Below are 19443 nucleotides of genomic sequence, written 5' to 3' on the forward strand. Positions count from 1 at the left end.
AGAAAATGATCAAAATAATGTTAATAAAATTTGTTTATAATATAACTACATAAATATTTGAGTTAAAGATATGCTAAATCTTTTTATTTTAAGTAATTATATTGTATAAGATTATGGAGTTATTTTTGTATAAGATTTGTTTCTTTAATACAAATTTATACAAAAAAAAAAAAAAAAAAAACACTAAGGACACACCAGGAGATGACACGTGTCATTGCTGGTGTGTCTTTTAGTATATAGTTATTGATTGATTGATGATTGATTTTTAATAATAGTCTATCTAAGTGAATATCAACTATCTTAAATTCTTAACTAATTATAGTTTCGAGAGTGGTACTTTCAAGACATAAAATTGAGCCACACATACATCATTGTCCTTTGTGACTCTTTCTACATATAAAGATCTTAGATGAAAAATCTCACTAAATACACTTTAATCTAATAATTCATATAACACCTTTTGAGGCTAAGTATCTAGTTCTTCTCACTTAAAGTGAATTAAGTCACACCACAACCCTTAATCTCATGTACTAAGTAATACGAAGTGCATGTTAAAATAAAGGTCTAATTGGTTTTAACTTATTTTAAACAAAATAGTTTAAATAAATAACAACAATAACTTCTTCTTCTATGAAGTCTTAGATTAAATTAACTCAACTATGGGCGTATTTTGTTCATTTTTTTTGTTTAAAATATTTCATGTCTATTAAGTTCACATAACACAAGTTTAGCCCTTTTTTTTAGCTGCTGTGGTCTGCTCTATTTAGGGCCTGTTCTCATTGACTGAACTCAGCTAAACTGAACTGAAATGAATATTTTATAAGAGAAGGAAATTAGGAGCTGAACTGAACTGAGCTGAGCTGAACTGAACTGAATTTCAACGTAAAAGAACATACCCTTAGTATTAAAAGTCTGTTCTACTCTACTCTACTTTGCTAACATCTACTCTGCTATGCTGATAGTCACCTGCTCTGCTCAAAAGAACAGGTCTTCGTTAACAATTTAACTGGGCTAAAGTTACTTTCACCACGAATAGGTACCATAACCACGAATTTGCCAAACACTCACATTTTTATTAAGTAGTCAAGTCAAACCATTAAAAAGCTACTCAAACACTAAGGCCGAACAGTCGAACACGCCTTAAGTCCAAATAACGTCACAAACCAGGGCTAGCAAATCATCTGGGCCAAAAAGTGTTGAACACTAAACAAAGCCCAGAGTAAATAGTTTCCCCCAATTTTCTCTTTCCTCCCCTGAAACAAGTAACAGCAGTCTCAACTCTTCCACATTCCCATTGAAACACAAGAGAGAGAAATACAGGAGAGAGAATTCCTCCATTGAAGAACCTTCAATCACCTCATCATTTCATCATGTACAGAGCTGCAGCTTCTCGCCTTAATGCCCTAAATAAGGTTAAATCTTTTTCTCCATTTTTATTATATTTTTTTCAATTTTTGTTAAAACCCTAATTTTTGGATTCAATTTGTTCTTTACTTTCGTTGTTTTTCAAATTCGATTGAGTGTTTAGGTTGTTAGATTTTATTTGATGATAGAAATTGATTTCCATTTGACGAAATATCGATTATCGCAAATTATATCGATGTTGATGTTTAGATCTGTTGAAATTTTGTCAATTTGATTTGTATCATTCGTGTCAATTTGATATTTGTAGAATCATATGAATTTGATCTATGTTTTCCATATGTTGCCGCGGTTAGGGTTCGATTTATTGTTGATAGAATGTGTTACATGATGTAGGGCCTTTTCTGTTTGATATTCAATGCAATGCCATGTTTTTAAAGAGTTATTAATGCAATCTTTCTAAGCAAAGTTTGAACTTTAAATATGATTATCATCATTCAATTTTTGATCTTGTTATATTAGTTTGAATATGCTACTTTGCTAAACTGTAATAGAATTTTTCTTACGATTTTTGGTAGAAAGGTTTTGCCTTTTAGTTGTTTGGTTTAGGAGGATTACGATTACTTTGTTAGTCTATAAGAACAATAATGAATTCTCTTGATTATCAAACAATATAAGCAATATTGCGTTATCAATGTGCCGTTGTTTTGTTATACGATAATGCTATTAATAGTACATATACAAGAGAAATTTCCTTTCTCATCCTTGTTATGCTGTGCCCTTTTGTTAAAGTCGTGATCTTTACACAGTACACATGGTCTTGGATATCTTCCTGCAATACAGTAGCTTGATGAATCCATGTCTTGGATCTCTTCCTACAATACAGAAGGTTTAGTTGATGTGTAATAATAGATTGTGCATTGTATCATAAAAGCTGATTGTATGATGTCAAATTATTGATTTAGGGTCGCGAAGGCAGCAGGTATTTGACAAGATATGCCAGTTCCAGTGCTGTAACTGCCAAAACAAATGCTTCTGGGGGATTGTTAAACTGGATTTTGGGAAGTAGCAAATCCCTTCCTCCACTAGACTTCCCATTGGAGGGAGTAACAGTGCCTCCACCATTGCCTGATTATGTGGAACCAGCCAAAACCAAGATAACTACTCTTCCTAATGGACTCAAAATTGCCTCTGAGGCTTCTTCTGTAAGTCTGGGATTTCTTCACCAAAATTTACCTGAAATAGGTGTTTGGTATGCGTTTAGTTTTTCAATGATGAATATTTATTTTTGGAACTTCTTATGCAGAACCCTATTGCCTCAATTGGTTTGTACATTGACTCTGGTTCAATTTACGAGACACCATTTTCATTTGGCACAACACACCTTTTAGAGCGCATGGCATTCAAAACCACCACAAATCGTAGCCACCTGCGTATTGTGCGTGAAGTAGAGGCCATAGGAGGCAATGTGAACTCCTCCGCTTCTCGAGAGCAGATGGGTTACACATTTGATGCTTTGAAGACTTATGTTCCTGAAATGGTCGAACTTCTTGTAGATTGTGTTAGGAACCCTGCTTTCTTGGATTGGGAGGTCAATGAGACGGTAATTTCTTGATCGCACGACTCTAATCTCTACCAATTTAGCGGCACTGTTGATTAAGAGCATATATGTTGAATGCTACTTTTGCAGCTTAAGAAGCTGAAGGTTGAGGTAAATGAAGCTTCCAACAACCCCCAGGCATTGCTTGTTGAGGCAATCCATTCTGCTGGTTATTCTGGTGCACTTGCACATTCTCTTATGGCCCAAGAATCATCAATGGCCAGATTAGATAGCTCTGTTCTGGAGAGATTTGTTGCTGTAAGTATAATATGCTATTTTTATGCTTTGTACTTCCATGATTTTTACATGTCAAGCTTGCCATACAGACTTTTGTTTCTATGTTATCGTTGTCTTGATCAAGTCTGCCTCTGATCAAGGTTACCCTTTGACAATGCAGGAAAATTACACAGCTCCTCGTATGGTACTTGCTGCTTCTGGGGTTGAGCACGAAGATCTGTTGTCAATTGCAGAGCCTCTTTTGTCAGACCTACCTCGTGTACCACGCCCCGAAGAGCCAAAATCTGTTTACATTGGAGGGGATTACCGTTGCCAAGCAGGATCAGGGGTTTGTAATATTAGCCTGTTGAATTTTCTCATTTGTATCCGATACTCAATGACCGATTTTAATGTTTAACTTACTATATGGTCAGATAACACATTTTGCACTGGGATTTGAACTTCCTGGTGGCTGGCAGCAAGATAAAGATGCTATGATTCTGACTGTTCTTCAGGTATAACAATAGGTGCAGTGATTTTACTTCCTCATATGTTTGATTTCAATAATACACCAGAGTTCATAGAAGAATGGCTGCGTATACATGATCTGTGCAGTCATGAGCAAGTGCCTAATTCGAGACACCGGGGTGGCCTTTTTTTTTTTTTTTTGGTAGTGTGGGATTATCGAAGCTATATCAAGTTTTCTGCTCTTATTCTGTCTGCCTCTTATTCACTTTGTGCATAACTAAAGCAAAAGGTATTTGTGGTTATATGTAGATGCTTATGGGAGGTGGTGGATCCTTTTCAGCTGGTGGTCCTGGAAAAGGAATGTATTCTCGATTATGTGAGTGTTTCGTGCAAGATAATAGCTATTAATTCATTTTGTTCTGAATCCGTAGAATAATGGAAAAGTATGACCTTGGAGTGTATCATTGAAAAAATAATGTACAAGCTATTGCCATTTAACGAAGAAGTATGGCTTGCTGTGTAGGCTATGGCCCCTCATAGATTTTAAGTACTCTTCTTGTTTATCTATTTCCTGCAAATCGATTGTTGTATTTATTTAATTAGATTCTTTTCTATAAAATCACATATTTTTAGTCCATGCTTGCAATATCTTGAGTTTCTTGACTGTGTTTTGCTTGACTGTATATCTGAACTAATATTATTTATTTTCTAATATGCTTTCTTTGTTATGATCAGATCTGAATGTCCTAAATGAGTATCCACAAATTCAGTCTTTTTCTGCCTTTAACAGCATCTACAATAATACTGGCATATTTGGAATTCAATGTACCACTGTAAGCAGATCTTTGACTTCTAATCATCACACGTCATGTTCTGTTTTCTTTATTTGACTTTCGCTGTAAACATTTCACTCTGCACAATTCAGCATTTCAGCATTGATTTTTTGATGAAATCACTGCTTAGTTCAATCTTCATGTATCTAAACATTAGCTATTTGTTTTTCTCTCTAACTTAGCATAAATTAGGAGCACCGTTAGTTCTTAAGTCCAATGGTTTATATCTTATGACTCAATGGTTGAACATATAGTAAAAATAAAGATTGCATTTGTTGTAGTGAGTTACATGTTAATTGTGACTGGATTTGCTCTTCTCGTACAAGTTTGCAGTGCTGCAATTTAGTGAGTGTTTTTTTTTTCTTCTCCCTCCTAAACGCTTTCTAATAAGATCTCCAAGGCTATATGGTTTAGTAATATTATTTTCTTTAGGAAAGTACTGGGTCTAGCTGTTGCTTTTTCTAATTTTACTATTTGATGGAGGTCTTTCACTTGCACATCTTCCCAATGTCTCTGAGAGCATATGGCTTGTAAATATTTAATCAGGAATGGGAATGGATCCTCCTTTAGGTTAATTGTATTCGTATGTGGATGCTCGTGATATAAACACATCCCTCCAACCCAAACGCTCTGTGGTTCCCTTTCTTGAGGGATTCAAAATCTTTGGCACCCATCCCTTTCAATTTAATGCAACAATATAGCTCCAATGTCATTTCATGCTCTTGCATAGAATAGAAATATACCATTTTTCTTTCTGTCTTGTCTTTCACCTATCAACGCCATCTTGCATCCTAGCACAAGACCTCATCAGTGGTATAATTTGTATGGTCTTCACGACCAATTGCCAATCTTTTCTCTGGTATTGGATGTTAAGTTGACTTTGTTTACCTGACATCCATTCACCTTTTTTTGTTGTACCCCAATTGCCCTCAAATCTACCACCCTCTTAAATCTACTTTCCTGCCACCTTTGAACCTTGAGAAGTGGCCGTTGCTGTTTTCCAGATCTATCTTTTCCTCTTTGTTTATTTCCTTGATCAGATCTTGTGCAAAAGTGGTGAATCTTTGTGGTTGGTTGTGGTGGGTTGGCATTTGAACAAGGAAATATCACTGCCCACGCATCCCGTGTGCTGGGCGTAGATATTGCTGAGATGACTTAGGGCATCTAGTGGTGGTGGTGGTGTTGTATGGTTGCAGCTTGGGTGTTGTGTATAATCCACCCTCGGAGATTGAAATACTTTGAGTAGGGTGATAATTGGTGGGGGTTAACTGGTTGTTATTCCTGCCGGTGATTACATGTAGGAAGAGAGATGGAGCGTTTTTTATTAATCAGTAATGACTTATGAAGAAGGGCCTGATTCTTGTGACGGTGTGGAGTGTTATTGGTAGAAGGAATGCAGATGGGTTACAGATCAATCAATCAATCAAAGCCTTAATCCCATATGTGGGTTCGAACCAAAAGTAATTATTCGTGTAGTCATCGACAGAAATCTTCCTCCTCCATCCCTTATGATCCAATGCCTCATCCTCACGCAAATTCATATACTTCATATCCTTCCTATTCCCTCTCCCTCGTTTAACTCCTTTATAGTCCAACTCTTCCACTCTCCGTATCAGTGCACCCTTTGGTCTCCGCCTTACATGCCCAAACCAATGTTGACGATTTTCCCTTAGTTTGTCTGCAATGCTTGCCATGCTTACTTTCTTGCGAATAACCTCTTTTTTTTATTCTATCTCTTAGAGTGTTCCCGCACATCCACCTTAACATGTGCATCTCTGTAACCTCCATCTTTTTAGTGTGCCCCTTCTTAGAAGCCCGACATTCGGTACCATAAAGCAACACTGGTTTCATTGCAGTCCTCTCTGCAAATAAGAACGAATGTGATCTGATGAGAAATGTTCCTTTTTAAAACCTAACAGATCTCATGAAACTGATATTTTTTTCAAACCTTTTGTCCCTTTCCCATCTTTTTTTATTTTGTTTTACATCAGATGATCAGAACAAGCTACTTGATAAAATTGGCTTAGAAGCTGTCTTTGATGAACTATTCTTGGTATGCTGCCCATTCAGCAAAATGACATGATCTTTTTTTTTTCCTTGCATCTTTTCCCTCATCCCTTTTTGCCTTTGTTTCTCTTTTCAGAAGGTTCAAGCCCTGGGTGAATGGTGAAATATGCCTGGGTGGACCTAGAGTTGGGTACACCCAAGGGTATGTTTTTGCTCATTTGACACATTTTGCCCTGATTATAATTTCTAAATGAGCAAAAAAATTACCTTGGGTGCACCTACCTATATGTGCACTCATGTGTGTAAAAGAATCTCTGGGTGAATGAGAAGTTGAGCAGGCTATAGAGTTTACTGTTTAGTCATGCTTGAACATCTTGCTGCTAATGTGCATTTTAATGGATGCATAGTTTTATACTGGTGTTGACATTGGATGATTAATGATTATGCTCGTAAGCATCAATGGATGTTGCAATTTATTAAGTGTTCTATTTTTTAGATGTGCTAGAAAAGTTATACCACAGTAAATCATGATTTTCTGAATTTTAACTTTTTATGGATATACTATGGCACTTGCATCTCATGAAAATTTTGTTAGACAAGTTGAAGCGGGTAGCTGTAAAATGTTTGTTTTTTAATTTTACACGCTTTCTTGTTTATCCTGGTTTTTAATTTTGCAATCTTTTTTTAGGGCTCTGACTTTGTATCGAATGCAATCGAGATTGCTGCTAGAGAACTCCTTGCGGTTACATTATTCGGACAAGGTTTGCTAGTAGTTTGTTTTGATTCATGTTAATATTGCGGTTGTGTATTTTGAAGTTACGAACTGTAATATTTTTCAATACCCTTTCACTCTTTTCTTCAGTCTCAGAGCTGCAGCTCAGTCGTGCTAAAGCAGCAACTAAGTCTGCTATTCTAATGAATTTGGAATCTAGAGTATGCCTTCTTTGGTTTATTTCTTTATTATTTTGTTTTATTTAATTAAAAAATATTCTTCTTTTTTTAGTTTCTCTTTGTCTTAATTTCTGTATGTATGTACAGATGGTTGCATCTGAAGACATTGGTAGACAGATTTTGACCTATGGAGAGAGGTAACATTTTCTTTAAATGTCTGCATTATATATATTAATAATATTATTACTTTTGTTTATATCTGTCCTAATGACTTAGTGTTCCCCGATTTCATGTTATATTTTCCTTTTCCATAGTGCCTATTGATTTTTATCATGGCAATAGCTTTTACAATGCAGTATTTGTTTGGCTAGCAACAGCTGCAATGCTTGTAGTAACAGAGGGACTGGTTTGTACAAGTTCATCTGTGCAAGGGTTGATTTAATAGTTAGAGGCTTAGAGCCTGATGGAAGGGCTGTTCCACCTTTATAAATTGTGCTAAATTGATATGGAGACACTACACAGTTTTATTACCATATTTGCTGTTGTGATATGTTACTAAAAGCCCATTAAACAATAAATATGTTCATACTTCATATTATAGATATTTACTTATTTACGTGTAAGAACTCTATTATCTCAATATTAATACTATATGTATTTCACACCGCTTCTTTTGCCACAACAAACAAGTTTAAGGTGCTAAGATGGATTTTCAAGTATAAATTTTTAAATAATATTCCATACTCTTGAATGTGATGAAATTACAGATTTCTTATTTGTTTGTTCATGCTGTGAAACTTGAGGCAATACTTGCTAGATGATGCTTCTGTGACATTGTTACTGTTACTATGTATGCTACTGCAACCATGGGTTTTTCTGTAGCATTGCTAACCTGTAAAGTGGGAGAAAGTGTATTGGTAATTAGGTATCGTATCATTGTATTGGCAGTGAGATTCTAGCAGACAAAGGATCAATGTAGCTGCTGCTGTCATGATGTTACTTTCTCTCAAGAATTTTCTTTCCCCGCCTCCCTTCATTTCATACAAACAATTATCTTCCCAGCTTCGAGTCTGGGTGGTTGACCTACCCAGGACTAGATTAGTCGTTTCCTGAAAGTAGTGGCCTGTTAGGTAGCCAAATTTGGTTTTGACGTTTTGTGTTGGTAGAAGGCATGTGGCTCAACTCGCCATTTCTACATGCTTTACGAAGTTCATGAAAATGGAACAACGAACTTCATGATTGTGATTATGGAATATTTGACGGACAGAAGGATTATTTAAACATTATGTGAGAGTAGATTCTGGATGTTAGCTGAGAAGCTACTATCATTTATCATATTTGTGTGTGGAAGATTGTGTTTAGCTAGGCTTTCCAGCTGATAAGAACTTTGTTATAATGTTTCCAGGAAACCAGTAGAGCACTTTTTGAAAGCTATTGATGGAATCACTGAAGAAGACATTACCTCCGTCGCGCAAAAGCTCTTATCTTCTCCCCTTACAATGGCTTCACATGGAGATGGTAAATTACTTTAATTTATTTTTGTGCGTCTTTTTTTTTTTTTTTTTTTCTATCCTTGCTCTTTTAAACTTAATTTGATGATTTTTTTTTTTCCTCTTTCTCTTTTGCAGTTCTTTATGTTCCAAGCTATGAATCAGTAAACGGTCTTTTCCATGCAAAGTAAAAGTCCAACTAAGGACCTTGGCCATCCTTCCCTTCTCTTCCATTTCCTGGATTTACTCATAGAAGCTTTTACAGGCAAGTGGTATTTTTTTGAAAATAAAAGGAAATTGGAGACGATAAATTTTCGTGTCCTGCATATGCAGTTTTGAGAAGCAGAATTTCCTTGTATTTATCCTGTGCTGGCGGTGTAATGCAGCCCTAAGATTTTTAACAATTGATGGTTGATGTTGTAAAATTTAGATGACCTTAATATACAAAAAAGCTTTACATTTTTTATTCAGTTTGTGCCAGCTTATAGCAAATATTTGTACCATGTACAATAGCTAATTAGCTATGGTTCAATAATCTGCTAAATCAATGCTAATAATGTGGCTCAATAACCTCCTCTCTTCCGATTTTCACTTACGCTAGATGTCCCTTTGCATTTTACAATTACGCAGCTAACAAAGATAGATCATAGATGAATGTATTTGAGTGAGTTCAGTTTATCTACTAAGTACAAGATTGCCTGTTCAATCTATTGATGACGAGAGTTCATGATTTTGTCAAGGGATAGCAAGTATAAGCGGTCGACTTTGTTCCTCATACTTCGAACCTGGAAGAAGCTATTGCGCAGAATTGTTGAATGAAGACCCCATAGTTATAGATAAAGGCGGTTAAGAGTTCATAGAAGCTGAATTTGCTCTATTTGATAATGTCCTTAAGGTCCTTAAGGGTATAGAAAATCATGACTAGAGTCTAGAAGTTGGGGTAATTATCTAAGAAAATTTTTGAGTAAAAGAATTACTTCTTTTTCTCATTTTTGTTTACTCCTTACAATGTGAGACTCTTTGGGTCAAGTGAGTACGTAATATGCGTTTGAACTTCTTGATTTATTGGTAGTTATTTGATTTGTAAATTGAATTGCAGCCCATAATAGCTATCATATATAGTTATTTTTTTGAACCTACCTATTTTTAACTAATCATCCCTTATTTGAACTTAAATATTTTGAATTGGAATAATTTGGAAAGTAAAGGATCTTGCTAACGAGCATCTCCTACGTTAAATAACAATTTTAAATATTTTTAAAAAAGATGCTCGTATTTATTTGGAAATGCATATCATAATCACGAGTCGGGTGGGGTAATGAATGTTTTTTTCAAGTTAGTATTTTTAGTTTTTTAATAATAGAGTTAATATATTTAGTTTTAGTCATTGTATGTTTTATCAAATGTTCTAGTATAGGAGTATTTGTTAGCTTTTGCCTTAAGATGTATATTAAGTATTAACATAATATATAAAGCAAAGCATTATAGTGTAAATTATTTGTTGACAATTTGCCATCTTCAAATGTGAGCGTACAACGGAAATTAAGCATGAATAAATTTCAATGTAACATAAATTTTTAAAACAAAGTACGAGTATGAAATTTCCTAAAGGCGTACAATAAAAGCAAAAGCCAAAATTAGATGAACCTACCAACATATTTTCCGTATTGTATCATAGTTATGGGGGTTTTAACCAACATACAATGACAAAAAAACTTAATGAATCTTGACAAACTTCTTTTATGCCTTGAACAACTAATGATTTGGTCTAATTGGCAGATTTTGATAAGTGGACTTTCCTTATTTTGCTTAATTATTGCTTTCCAAAAGTGGAAATTATTTTGGTACATGCTCGTGGGAAAAGCCAACTATTGGTTTAATTTTCTTTTGCTTTGGTAAGATCTCCTTGTCAACGAGGAATGTTCTTGGTGATTTGATATTAATCAATAATATTAATGATGGGAGCAAACATATTTACAATCCTTACGCTCCCATGGTCATGAATTTGATTACTACCTCCGTTTCGTATTAGTTGTAACTTTGGAATATTTTATATCTCACAAATAATACCCCAAAGTTGCAACTAATAAGAAACAGAGGTAGTACATAGGTAAAGTTACATTTTAAATCGTAGTGATGACGATAAGATATTTATGAAAAAAATTTGAGTAACACGATATATAACCTATCTATTTAGAATCAAACAAGTTAAAAGTAAAAGATTGTTTAGTATTATACATATACTAGTTGTTAATCATGCGCGTTTTGATTTTAATAACTAGAACGAGCATGCGTTGGATAATCCTAAAATCTAACTTCTATCCAAGAGTCACACTCTAACATACTACCTCCAAACTTTTATATTCTACCCGCTTTCTACTTAAATTAGTTACAATTTTTTAATCTATTTACTTTTAATATGTATTAATCCTCTCACATCACGATACTTAAGCCTTTTTACTCACTCTATGTTATTTTAATTACCTTTTACTTACACTTATTGTAGTCATCGACTCACCCACTATTTCTATCCCCTAGTTAATGTATGAACTTCTTTGCATGCGGATTGTAATTGGCTTAGTTCCTATTTCAACTCCCAAAATAAAAAACAATGAATAAAATAAAATGTTGCTAGATGCTAAACTTTAAGATTTGGTGGAATGTATATTTCCTTTATTTGTAACCTCAACTTGAGAAGCTTTGTGGGAATCTAACCTTTTGTCGGATTTTTGAATAACTTGTAAATTTATGGATTTTGGCTTAATCACAAATCACAAAAATTCACAATTATAGTAGGGTCACACGTTCCTCACGTTTACTGTTTTTATGTGTTTATGATTGTCATGTCACAACTCCAAGATTCGATCATTTCTTGACAGTAAAGGAAATTACATATCATGGTACTATACTCTCGATCTATATGTTAGAAATTGGTATAGAATATATATTTATATTTTTGTTGGTAAACTATATGAAGTATTTGTTTTACAGTGAAAAGTAGCTAACACTTCAACTGGAAGAGTAAAAATAACTGGTGTATCACTGTTGAGGAGGTAGATAATATGACGAAAAGAAATATAGTCACGACGTAACAAACAACGAAACGGTAATTGTTATCGGTAGAGTATCAAACATCTAGCATATCTTATCCACAATTATTTGATCCCTCATCCTTTTGTTTATTGTTGCCACATTTTAACCAGACATGTTTACCTATGCACTATTTTGACATTATTAGTATATTTGATTATGTTTTAATAATAACTGAATTAATTAAAGTATGAAAAATATATCGAGATTTATTTATTAAAAATTAAAATAATAAAACGTTCCTTCAAAAAACGTGAAATAGTAAAATGTATCTAGTAAATAAAATGTCAATATCATGCAACAATTAAAAATTGAAGTATGAGATTATAAAAATTAGGAATGGCTTGTCAGCGTTGTTTGACTATCTTTTACCAATATATTTTTTTTTTCCAACGCTTAATTTTCCACTTTGAAAGGAGGGGTGGATGAGATTCGAACTCGTGACCTTTGTGTCATGTTGACTCTGATACCATGTTAGAGGTCCGACTCAACCAAAAGTTCAAGCTGATGGTTGAAATCCAGGAATATATTTTACACTCTATCAGTCACGTTTATTGAAAATATCACGATAATATATAATTTTACTTATATAGAGTATGTGATTAAATTAGAGATTATTGTTCAATTTGCCGTATGTCTCTCCATAACTATCTACGAAGTTAACGAAATCTTTCAGCATAAGTGATTTTAAAAAAAAAATTGATACTTCAACATTAGTGAAGAAAACAAAATCTTTAATCTTTATGTTAGTAGTACACTAAGGAAAAAATTTAAATTTGTACGCTAATTATCAACGTGTGTTACTTTAATTGTAGAGAAAACAGATTTACACAATTGAATGAATTTTTTTATTTTTTGGAATAGAACACAATCGAATGAATTGATCAACAAATTAATGTAAAATATGGCAGAACACTATAAAAAAGTATTGTCTGTATCGTACAAAGAAACACAATGTAATTATTTTTTCTTCAAACTTTCCTTTTTCCACGGAAAAAATGGACCAATATTAGCATTAACATCGTGATTATGACATATTCTTCTTTTTCCGAAAAGGTGGCCAATTTATATGACGTTAAAACTTTAACCCCCTGACTGCAATATCTTTCTTGGGACTAGCAACCATTAGAGAGTTCACAATTCATTTTTTAAATTTTCTATATTAAATTAAAGAAAACAAGAGATTGTACTTCTATAGTTTTTGGGCTTTGGGATGTCAAAAAATCTATTCAATTTAGGGCTTGTTCACATTTACTTAATTTCAGTTCAGTTCAGTTCAGCTCCAATCAGTTCAGTTCAGTTCCAATCAGTTCAGTTCAGTTCAGCTCTTAATTTCCCTCTCACATAAAATATTCATTTCAGTTCAATTCAGTCCAGTTCAGTTCAGTTCAGTTCCAATCAGTTCAGTTCAGTTCATCTTCAATCAGTTCAGTTCAGCTCAGTTCAGTAAATATGAACAGGCCCTTAGTTTGCTATATTGTTCTAATTTAGATACTACCTCCGTCTCTGAAAGAACGACCTATTTGGTCTAATTTTAGTCCCAAAAAGAATGACCCATCCTATAAGTATTTTTTTTTATGTTGAATCATCTTCATCTTTAGAAAAATCATACATGAAAAATACTTCATCATCTTAAAATATAACATATTAACAACATATTTTATCATATAAGTATTGATATAAAGTTTCATATTATATTTTTTATAGTCCGTATAATTATCATTAATATTTATTTGAGTACTTATGTAAAATTAAGGTCAAACTAGTGCATCGATATGTGTGTAAAGTTTGACTGTATAAGTTATTATGGAATATAAATGATTTTACAAAACCTATCATCATACTTAGGGCCTGTTCTCTTACGTTGAAATTTAGTTCAGTTCAGTTCAGTTCAGTTCAGCTGAGTTCAGTTCAGTTCAGCTCAATTCAGTTCAGTTCAGTTCAGTTCAGCTCCTAATTTCCTTCTCTTATAAAATATTCAGTTCAGTTCAGTTCAGTTCAGTTCAGCTATTTTCAGTTCAGTTCAGTTCAGTTCAGTTCAGCTGAGTTCAGTCAATGAGAACAGACCCTTATAAGTTATAACCTCGTGTGTTTTCCTTTTAGATTTACAATAAATTGTTCTTTTTTTTTATAGAGCGTATAACCGATCATGGGTTTCAACCAAAAGAGAATGTGAAATAAATAAAATGAAAAACGTAAAGAAATTACTAAGTGAAATTTATAAATTACAGCATAAATTGGCCTGGCCTACGGTGCAATGGGTAAAAATTTTGAAAAAAGGATTGAAGTAGGGGAATGAGAATATTATATCGGGATTGGAAATGAGAAAGTTAATGATTGGTATTGAGGATGTGAATAGGAATGAGAATTAGAATTAGAATGAGAATGGAGTAATAGGAAATGAAAGTAAAAGTAATAAAGTGATAAATGAAAGTGATAAAACATTAAAATTGTTAGTATTATTCTGAGAAAAATTTATGTATTTGACATGTTTCATAGTAGCATTTTAAGTAAAAGTTACGCCTTAACTCAGTTGAACAAAAATAGAGTTTATATTTTATAAATTGTACCGATTTAATTAGTCTAAAAGTTTCCCCCAAAAAAAAAAAAGAGTTAGTCTAAATGTCTAATAATTGAAAGAGCAAGGGCAGAGAAAATGAAAGGATTGTGAATTGTTGGGCCATGAAACTATAGGACCCCACTGTCCACCAATTTCACATTTGCTAATTTGCAAATAGGATATTTAAGAAAACTAATTTAAATCACAATTAGATTTTTTATTTTAATTTTTCTTTCAAGAGAGTTCTCGTGGGCCTGAATTCATATAAAAGGGGCCCATGGGCCTATCAAAGTACTTCTTAAAAGTCTGGAAATCTAAATCGGAAATAATGTTCAGGTACAAGTATTTTCCAATTTAGCTAAATTAAAGCTATGCATGTTAGCTTATTATGAAAAATCATACTCTTAACTATTGAAATGAATGAAGTATCCGTACCTCTTTGATTAATGACTTAATGAGGGTAAATCAAACCCAACTTCAGCATTTTCCATGTCTGTATTATTTTTTTACTTTTTTTTTTGCAAAAATTGACTCTACAAACTAGAGAGCGGTCTCACAATAACATCACGACATGATCAATTTTGATTCTTAATAAAGTGAATTGATTATTAGGGTTGATGTATATTCCTTGATGGTGACTTTATTTTTACATGTACCTCACTACTCGTCTACTCTAATGTATATTATTAAGAGGTGGCTTGTTATATTATTAAAAGACTAGCACGTTAACTGTATTGTATAGTTTATATACTACTAGTCGGCGCTAATATACCAAGGCTTTACATTTGTAGGGAGTAATTTGTAAATAGTGCGTGAGAGAGAGAAGCTTTTAGAGCATGAGAGTTGAAAAAAGGAAAAATCCAGAATGACAATGATGATGATGTTGGCATGCCTATCTAAAGGCAGGTAACATTGTAACACGCTATTAAGGATGGTGCACAATCTCTTGTCCATTGGTGAAACATTTAGCCACGTTTTTGGGGTCCTTCCCTAAAACTTCTTTTTCCCCTTAAATCCTTCATTTTTCTATCTATATTTCTATGGATTTATTTAATTATATACTGACAAGTACTTTCTCCGTTCTATTTAATGTTCAATTGCATTAAGGGAGAAGAGTGGTGTAACAAAATAGGAAAGACATAGATAGAGAAAGAACGAGACCCATGTGATAAGAAGTTACATTAGTGAAAATTATTGTGTTAAATAAAGCATGATGAGTAGCAACTAAATTGTTAATTTTTCTTTTTTAAAAAATGTTAGATCATAAAAAGAAAAAAGAAAAAAGAAAAAAGAATGAAGTATAAGATAGACAATACTACGTAATTACGTATATAAGATAATGGAGCCATATATGTGTTGACCTAAACTAGTTTGATCCACAAACGTTGTTATTTCGAGTTGTTGCTTCTATTTTGGTTTTCACCTCTTTATCCCTTTACTTGCTCTAATTTTCTTCTTTTTATTTCTTTTTTTCTTCAGATTTTTTTTATGATGTGACATTTGGTGCTTAAAAAGCTGATAATTAGTTAGTTATTAATGGTTCAGTGCAAGAGTTAAAATGTTACGTTGCTTCTCCAAATTAAAGTTTGGTCAAATGTTGATCCGTAATACCATCGTCACGCATTGTCCTAATACCTTAATCTTTTACTACAAGTATATATCGCCGCAACATTTCTACGTGTGATTGTTGCAAATCTAACGCATTCCCTACTATTATACAAGCATACTTGGCATAATGGCATGAGATTAATGAAACGCTAAATAACTTTTAAGTGTGTGTAATGATCATGTAACTTGAAATATAGATTTGTATATTTATAATTTCTTTGAAATAAACTTGCTAAAATTGGAGTTTTGATAAAGATTATTAAACGAGTTTTTCAGGGGAAAAGGATTGAACGAATATAACATTTGTCTCACGAGATTGTTGCAATCCTATCACGCAAAAATCCCTACTATTGTAACGCTAATAAGTAATAATCTCATGTGTATATTCAATTATTAATCAATTTATAATTTCATTAAAGCTAACAAATACTAAGAAATTATTTATCGATGAAATAAACACAAACACAATAAGGGCTCCACCATCCACTTCTAGGAACTACTTATGCAAAGATAATACGACGTATGATATACTTTTGCACCTCACATACATAAAACATAATGGTGTGACACGCATAAAAAGAATAGTATATATTTTTTGCTCTAAAAATATACTATATCCGTTTCTTTTTAGTTAACACGTATTTCTTTTTAGGAAGTTTTTTTTTAGTTAACAAGTTTCCTTTTAGGATAACTTTTTTACTTTGCATTTACAAGCTACCCCATTTGCTTTTTCATTCTCTCTCACTCTCTCTCCTCTCCTTAATATATGCGCCTAAATCAAACGCGTCAACTAAATAGAAACGGAGAAAGTATTGTTTTACAGTATAGTTCGTCCAATAAAAACATCACATGTCTGAAAAAGGTAATAAGATCAAGTTAAACTATCAAAAAGATTAATTATGTTGCATGGGACATGCAAATAATAAGTACCTTGGGATCAGAGGACCATAAGACAAGTTTAACGTGAAAGTGGGTCCATTTTAATTCATCATCGTTAATAGTCAACTCATTGTATTAATATTTTTATTTACTACTTATATTAGACAAAATATAAAAAGGAAGATTAATGTTATATGATTTGCTATCATATTGCATGTACATCATATATTTTCTGAGTATATATTACGTATATATTTCTATGTATAGTCATTTTTGTTTATTTTATTAGATGTAGTAATGAATAGAGAGGAGAAGATAACAATGAAAAATAGATCAATCATTAAGGCCACCTGTTGTAGTAAAAATTGGTTTTGAGAGTCTTCATCATTCTTTCTTGACCACTCAATTCAATGCTATGGACGTGAATGTCCAACAATCATATGATTGATATAGAGTTTTTCTTTATTTGTTTTTCATTGGAAATTAAATTACAAATAGAATGTTTGAGAAACTTTCACTCCACCTATTGTTACGTACGATTGTTTATAACCCTAAATACTGAGCCTGGATGACCTACAATCTTTATGGTTAAGACGAAAATAATTGAGAAAAATAGAAAACCTAGATCGAATTGAAATCCCCCTCGTGTTTATAAAAAAAGACATTACCATGCCACACTCCACACGATTGTGTGCTTATACAACTATACAATCGTATGTGTACCTGTGAAAAACAATTATTGTGGACTTGGCGCACATATTCATATTGTCAACTTTTCATGATCGAGATTCATGACCCAAAGGTATGTAAAACTTAATAAGCTAAGTCTTGTTGTCACTAAGCTACAATTTGATGCCCTCACACCACTTTTTCCTAAGCTAACTGCTTCATCAACCAACATCTAATTTGTGACTTTGTGTCATTAAGTAATTTAGTTAACTTCATTGCTGGGATGAATTTGTTTTGACTTCATTTGTAAAGACACGAGGTTGTGTAATTGTGTAATATATGAGTTGTTGATTAAAAATAGAATTAGTTAATAAGGGTATTACCGTATTAATGTAATTGTGTTATATAGATGAGAAAAAGAAAGTTGGAAAAATAAAATAAAATAATCCTTGTTGTATGGTATTAGAGCCATGTAAAAATTAATCAAGATATGATGTTGCATACAATATGTGCATGCATATGGTATTGGAGCCATGTGAAAAATTAATTTTATCTTCTCTTATTCTTTCTTAACTTTGCACGAATTAAACAAAATTTAATATATAATTAATTGAATAAAATTGATAACATCTTACTACTTTATTTTTCTCTACTTGCTTGTGGTAAATCAAGATAATCTCTTACATTGTGCTTTAAAATTATTTGAAGAATGAACTCTACACGTTGAGCTACAATGCAATAAACTCTGCAACTCAACTATATAAGCTATACTCTCACGCTATCGATACATGCATAAATATAAGCAACAATATAACTCGATCAGTACTACTCTTAAGATCTAGGTAAAGTTTTGGGTGAGACGGGCTTTTGTTATTGAGTCCACTATCATGTTTTTGGTGTTGCGGGCCTCGCGATCGGGTTTAGTTAGCCCGCGCCTTTTTATTGGACTTTTGTTATTGAGCCCGGTCTCACGTGAGTCCGGTCTCACACAAAACCTTTTGTAAAATCTATATTATCAAATTGTAGAGCTCTTGTTGAGCCATTTAAAAAATTTAATATATAGAAAATCATTCAAAAAATCAAACACATTAAAATTTAAATGTCATATATATTATATAGTACGGAGTACTATATTCCTAGAAGATTTTATTGAAAGATTGTATTTATCAACAAAAATCCCAAGTGATTTATTATTAATTTCTTATGCCCTTAGTTTTGCTAAATCATTTTACAAATTAAAGTAACATATATTCATTTTAATTAAACATAACAATTACTCACTTTTACTTTATTTCATTTCGGACAAATAACATTTTCGCTTTACCCCATAGCCAATAACCATGTCGTAGAAGCCAGGCCAATTGACTCTAACTACTTTAAACACCTTCCTTAATCTCTAACATATTACTAATTAAATAGAATAGTTATTTGTTTCTATCACTAATTCACGATATATATTGATCTCTATTTTTAAGCTCTTTGGTATATTTTATGGCACATGTAGGATCCAATTGACCATTCCATAAATATTTTATTCTGTTTCATAGTATTCTGCTCTCTTATATTATGTGGATCAACTGGTTAGGAGTTTATATGATACGATTTAATTTGTGTATAATAGTATTTGAAAATACAAGGACACTTGGTATTTAATTTAAGCGATATGCTTATACGTGTTAATAACAAAGTACATACACTGTCACACACTCTCCCTACTCCCTTGCTCATTATTACATATTTGTGGCATCTTAAATACGAAAGTACTAGTAT

The 19443-nt window shown here is 32.7% G+C and overlaps 1 protein-coding gene across 1 annotated transcript; it reads left to right on the forward strand.

Moving 5' to 3' along the window:
• The first annotated feature begins 1249 nt into the window (after positions 1–1249).
• On the forward strand, positions 1250–9337 carry LOC145610183 (mitochondrial-processing peptidase subunit alpha-like). The gene is made up of 13 exons (XM_081665463.1): positions 1250–1412; positions 2328–2567; positions 2669–2965; positions 3053–3220; positions 3360–3527; positions 3613–3693; positions 3956–4022; positions 4382–4479; positions 7175–7247; positions 7349–7419; positions 7525–7574; positions 8783–8895; positions 9006–9337. Exons 1-13 carry the CDS (start codon positions 1371–1373, stop codon positions 9056–9058), a joined length of 1521 nt encoding a protein of 506 aa, XP_081521589.1. The 5' UTR covers positions 1250–1370; the 3' UTR covers positions 9059–9337.
• Positions 9338–19443: the final 10106 nt, after the last annotated feature.

This window comes from Chenopodium album, chromosome 24 (genome assembly GCF_948465745.1).
Source record: "Chenopodium album chromosome 24, dcCheAlbu1.1, whole genome shotgun sequence".
In the NCBI taxonomy this organism is placed as follows: Eukaryota; Viridiplantae; Streptophyta; class Magnoliopsida; order Caryophyllales; family Amaranthaceae; genus Chenopodium; species Chenopodium album.

Coding starts and splice junctions, on each gene's coding strand:
- LOC145610183 (XM_081665463.1), top strand. CDS start 1,371: ATGTACAGAGCTGCAGCTTCTCGCCTTAATGCCCTAAATAAG. Junction 3,528..3,612: donor GTTGCCAAGCAGGATCAGGG/GTTTGTAATATT, acceptor CTATATGGTCAG/ATAACACATTTTGCACTGGG. Junction 8,896..9,005: donor AATGGCTTCACATGGAGATG/GTAAATTACTTT, acceptor TCTCTTTTGCAG/TTCTTTATGTTCCAAGCTAT.